Raw genomic sequence first — 5976 nt, 5'->3', positions numbered from 1 at the left:
GGCTGAGGGGAGACCTCATCGCTCTCTACAACTACCTGAAAGGAGGTTGTAGCGAGGTGGGTGTCGGTCTCTCTTCCCAAGTAACAAGCCATAGGCCAAGAGGAAATGGCCTCAAGTTGCACCAGGGGAGGTTTAGATTGGATGTGAGGAAAAATTTCTTTACTGAAAGAGTGGTTAAACATTGGAACAGGCTGCCCAGGGAAGTGGTTGAGTCACCATCCCTGGAAGTTTTGAAAAGACGTGTAGATGAGGCGCTTAGGGACATAGTTTAGTGGGCATGGTGGTGTTGGGTCGACGGTTGGACTTGATGATCTTAGAAGTCTTTTCCAACCTTAATGATTCTATGATTCTATGATCATATATGGCCAAATTGACCAAAGCCATATATTTTTTATATTAAAAAAATGGCGAGTATTTATATAAAAATATATAGCTTTAGGCAATTTTTGTTCCCTGCACTTTTTTTTTTTTAAAGAGCTCTCACTACAGCTGTAAAAAAGTCAAATTACACTGTGAGATGCACAGTCTACATAGTCACATCATATCATGCAAGGCATTGCAGTCCAATCGGGCATACTATACTTTAGCCTCAGCTTGGCAGGAAAATGGAGATGCAGCACAATGAAGCCAGCAATAGGACATTAGAGTCTCCTTTAGCTCTCCCACACCAGCTTAACTGGGCGGAAATATGTGTATTAGGACAATCAGGTAATCATTTAATGGTTATAATGAAAAAGCCATGATGTAGGGTAATATGCAGGGCAGGGGAAAAAAAAGAAGTCAAAAAAGAGACAGAACCATCTACAGCAACCTGTCACAGCTGAAGCGAAAACGATCATCAATTTGGACTGACCAAGGAAAATCACGGATCCAAATGAGACAACATAGTTCAATTAGATTTCCTGTATCACAACCTGCATTTGGAGATTAGATTTTTCAACAGTTATGCTAAAGCAATTGATTTTATGCTACCAAGAGTTTATGGTAACAGAGATATGTCCTCAAAGACCCAGAAGCCATGCGTACCAAGCTGTAACCTGTTTGCCCTACAGCTGGAAAAGAATTCCCACTCAGAACTGCACAGAAAACAAGAACTGGAACTTTATTTATCTTCATCCCACTATTGTGAGAAGCCATAAAATATGGTCATAGAAACACCTGTTACCCTCAAACAAGATTCTGCAAGTATGCCATAGCAGGGGTGTATCAGTTCTTACCGTTTTTCTTCTTAAAAATGCCACTCAAGTTTAGTCAGGGTAACATTTAGACCCGTAACTATTACACAAAAGCATTGTGCTCTTTTGAAGTAGATACACTAAAATACATACTATTAGGCTTTTTAAAGTGATAAGTAGAAGAAACTTCTTGCACAGCCTATCATATTTTTATCTTTCTATACATTCTAACAGATCTTCTGCAACTACTGCTTGGCATACAAAATGACACTACGGGACCGACAAGACTAACATTTGAACACGTGTGCAAACTGTGACCACTTGCGATTTATAGCACCACATGTTGGGGGCTAGGGGTGAGGGGGAAGAGAGCGGAAAGGCAAAACACATCACTTACCTGGGCTTCTCTGACAAGCTGAGGAGAATCAGGCAGGCAGAAACCAATGGGTAATCCAACCTTCGCTGGGGTTTTGAATTTGTCTCCTATCTTAAATGGGACATCATCAAGGTAACTGAAAGGCCCTAAGATCAAAAGCAGAAATTGTATTAAAACACCTTACAACATTAATGTATTCAATTTTGTATGACTCACATTTCTGTATTTGGGAGCTATTTTATCGCTGCTGCCCCAGCTACACCAGGTGACTCAATACAAAGGAAGTTGCTTGACTAGAAACACATTGAATGTTTGGACTTCTTTGCCTCAGTTTTGGTTTTGGGTTTTTTTTTTTGTTGCCTGTTTTGTTTTTAAAGTTCTAGCCTACAACTATTAAAAAACCCCTAAACCCACAACATAACAATCCAACAGTTGAACAGATTTTGAAGTCAATATACCCAACATTAGCTTCCCCTGTGACAAGACTGTGCCTACACAACTGGAAGCTGAAGCTCTCCTGAACACTGCATTCTGTTATGTCCCTATAAAAAGATCCACCATTTTTTGTCATATTCTAAACAGGCTTTAAAATGACCCAGGTTTAGAGCAGCTAAGACAAACCAAAATCCAGGTTTTGGCATACAAGTAAGAAGTAACATTTGGACAGAAGTGGTCACAAGGGCAGAGTGGCCCAAAATCTAGACACTCCACTTTAACTAAAACACAGTGAAGTAGCTCAAGACTACTTAGCATAGCAATTCTGATTTTTGAAACAAGGCAATCTAACTTAATCAGCTGTCTGATTTGTGATCACTCCAGTGACAGGCCTCAGACTTATTTCATTGTCCTCCATCTGTCCTTTGTATCTATCCCTTACACGTGGTATTTAAAAAGTGTTTTAGGATGAAACTCTTCAAGCATCCTACAAACTCATGAGGCAGAATCACTTAGAGCTCAACCATCTCCAAGAAGCCAGACTATAGGTTTGTTTTCCTTGAGCTGCTGAGAAGAAGCATTAGAAAATCCACAATATAACTTGCACTCAGTTTCTCGATTAACTGAAGGGTCCTTGGATCACTGGTCTAAGCTTTTGGAATTACAGGCAAGGCTTCCGGCTGTGTATAACAACCTGAAGTGTTCCTCTAGCACTCATTTGTAACTTTGCTTTGAGTGTTGTGGATCCAAAAAGACATTAGTGGCAACATCTAAGATGGTGTTCAGTGACTAACCTCCTGCTCAGTGAGCTGTGACTTGCCATTTTTATCTGACTCATTTTCATACTCAGATGACAGTTTAAGTACTGTTTGTGTTCCTTCACTGTTGACTCATCTACAACAAGTCAGCCACAGGCTCCAAAAGGACGAGCAGCTTTTGAAAACAAGAACATTCTGTTAATTTGGAGTTAAATGTTTACGTGCTGACATCACTTGAGCTCTCATACTATGCACCACACTGGCTGGTCCTAGAGTCCTGTTAGGACACAGGCGGTATTTCCTCCAGCTTTGAAACCATCAGGCTGAATAACCTACATCCCACCTGCACCACCAGGACAAAAAAATGCTCGAGGCAGAACATATTGTTTTTTTTCACCAATCCTTACTGAGAAGCGCACATTCGAGCATTACACAGCACAGCATGCAGATGGCACCTCACTGGCCACCAACACCACTATTTGCAACATGGCATCCAAATTGTATTTGAGCTGGCAATTTGAGAACCTGGATATGCCAAAGGGTTTGCTTACGCAGAAATAGCAACTGTGGCAGCCTTTGCACTGAGAGTGGTAAATCATGGCCAGGTCAGAGACAACCAGATCTCCCAACTGCTCAGAGGCTGGTGTGACTGCTGCTACTACGCTCTGCTCAGTCCCACTGGCACGAGTCCTGCTCTAAGCGGGATGATCCAAGTGAAGCAGGATTACCACTCTGCGCTGATCTCACAGCCCAAATTGCTCAGTGTGCAAATACTTGTCTTATTAGACCTATTGACACAGTAAGCGGTAGACACCTCCCCTTGCACAGCTGCCACCTTTGCCTGAAATAGGTACTAGCCACAGAGGGTAAAGCACACATTGTGGTATTTACATAGCAACACTCTTTGGTTTGATACATTAAAAAAAAGCTAAACACACCTAGACTAGATGGGCTGCATTGATAGCTGCCAGTTTAACCTCAGAAGCTAGATGATGGAATAAAAACCTTCTAGTTGCTTCCCAGTATATTGATTTTTTAATAACAACCACTGCAATAACCTCATCTTGAATATAACTCTGCTACAAAACCTGCAAGCACACGTTAAGAAACACACCAAGTGTTTCAGGACATTTGATGGTAAAAAGTCTTTCTGAGGCAAAACGCTGATGCACATAGTATTCACTTTGTTCCAGCCCAGTCAGAATAGTACTAGTCTAGTGAAGTTAAAATCTGATCCAGAAAGCCAAGAACCATTTTCTTTTTGTAAACAGATGACCCTTCTGCCTGAACGCACTGATGGGTAAGGGTGCAAATTGTTTTAATTGGCAAATTCTAAAGCAAAAAGCAAAACCTACATATAGAAAGTATTATGCAAGCCACTGTTTCAATAGTCACATGTTCAAGTGAAGCAATTAAAGTTTTTTTTTGAACTGTTATTTAGTATGGCTGTTAGCCACTGCATCCTTTTAGCAGTTAAAAGCATATTGAGGAAGTTCTGAGAACTTCCCTGGCAAAACCATACCTGTCAGTCTAACCTCTGACACTGTGCTGATATTCCTGGCCCAAGGAACTACTACAGGAGTAAGATTTCTCTCCGCTTTAGTGTAACGCAGAAATCACTGGCCCGCTTATAAAGTGTCCTGCAGTTTGGTAGCAAAATCGAAACATTTCAGATAAAACCAGTTACCAGTTATGAATAGGGAACAGTTTTGAAACCAAGTGGAACTTCATTTTTGTGGTCACACAAACCACACACGTACTGTTCAGAAATTAGAGTTAAAAGCTTTCAAGCTGTATAGTGACAGTGATGACAGCAGTATTAACGTACTGCACTTGGTATAACCCATGCTTTTTGTGCAACAGATGAGAGCTGCATTTCTAGATGCCACTAATTACTAGAACTTAAGCTTGACCTTCTAATTATTCAAATGACAGGAGAGCATTTGAAGTTACATGCTTAGGCATAGTTACAGGTGTACACTAAGAATACCCTTCCAGACAGGAAAAGGGTTCCTTTCTCTCCACCCATACCTTATGTTCCCATCTTCATCTCTATCTGAACATGGTCCTGAGCAACCTGCTCTAGGTGGCTCTGCTTGAGCAGGGAGTTTGGACATGATGATCTACAGAGGTCCCTTCCAACCTCAGCCATTCTGTGATTCAACAACAGTCCTCTAACCTCTAATAAGCAGCTCAACATTAAGTACAAGAGATGCATCAACTATGTTGACCAGTTTCATCAGCCTGCCAGAAACATTGAGCTGAAGGTAGCTGTTGGGCTAGATGCTTTACAGTAAGCCAAAATTCACTTAGTGGGATTAATTCTTAACAAGCCTGGAGAAGACTGAAACAATCACCCTGCTGATTTCATAAGACATAATAAGCCAAGGAAGTTGCTCTACTATTCCTCAGAAACAGTACTGTGACAGTGTCGCTGGTGTCGTTAGGAACAGAGGGTACACAAAAGGGTAGACAAGTTAACCAGTCAGCTTACAGTACCATTTGTTATGATTTTGTTATTTTGAAGCCAGGAGCATGTTCCACCACACCATACTGTTTTGAGAAATATTTAAGACATTGAATTCTAGCTCTGACCAGTGTCTTTGCTAGCCTGGTTTAGGAAGCAGAAGAGAGAAATAAAAACAGACTCAAAAGACAAGCAGTTCAGAGTGTTCATAGCGACCATTCACAAATAGAAAAGCAACTGTTGAAGAGCTGGCAGCTATCTAATAAAGACATTGCCTTGCAGCAGGATCACTGGGCCACAGCAAAGGAGACCATCTAAAAATTAAGTGTTGATAGGCCATTTTTATTAGTCCTTAACCATGTATTTAAGTGAGGCATTTCTTATTCTGTACTTCAACTTTACACTTGCAAGACTGAATAAAAAGCTCGAGGAAAAATGGAATTCCCCAGGACCCTCTTATCTGAAAGATTATCCAGGAAGATCAAGGCTGAGTTTCTAAAAGCAGAAGTTTCTATAGCATGAAAAATCATGTTAGAAATTTCACATGAACCTCCTAGTACTGCCTTGAATGATTACTGATTTGAAGAAGCTACATTACGTACAACAAACTGAACTTTGATGTTCCACAGAAATATTAATCCTCTCAAATTACACCCCATTTTCTAAAAGATAAGCACATATACAGGCAAGTAATTTTTATGATACCAATCATCTGCATGATGCTACGGATCTCAAATGTAGAAGATGATGTTCTTTTCTTCCCTT

At 40.6% G+C, this 5976-nt stretch overlaps 1 protein-coding gene across 1 annotated transcript in view; it reads right to left on the bottom strand.

Annotated features, from left to right (window-relative positions):
• The window catches only part of UBAP1 (ubiquitin associated protein 1), a 19406-nt gene that overhangs the window by 12896 nt on the left and 534 nt on the right, over window positions 1–5976 (bottom strand). The window contains exon 2 of the mRNA XM_009331546.1: window positions 1573–1697. Coding sequence (XP_009329821.1) covers window positions 1573–1697 — 125 coding nt within the window. The remainder of the gene's footprint in view (window positions 1–1572; window positions 1698–5976) is intronic.

The sequence above is a fragment of the Pygoscelis adeliae genome, unplaced genomic scaffold, assembly GCF_000699105.1.
Source record: "Pygoscelis adeliae isolate BGI_AS28 unplaced genomic scaffold, ASM69910v1 Scaffold68, whole genome shotgun sequence".
NCBI lineage: Eukaryota > Metazoa > Chordata > Aves > Sphenisciformes > Spheniscidae > Pygoscelis > Pygoscelis adeliae.
The sequence above is the reverse complement of the archived record's forward strand: the minus strand, read 5'-3'. Positions and strand labels throughout refer to the sequence as shown.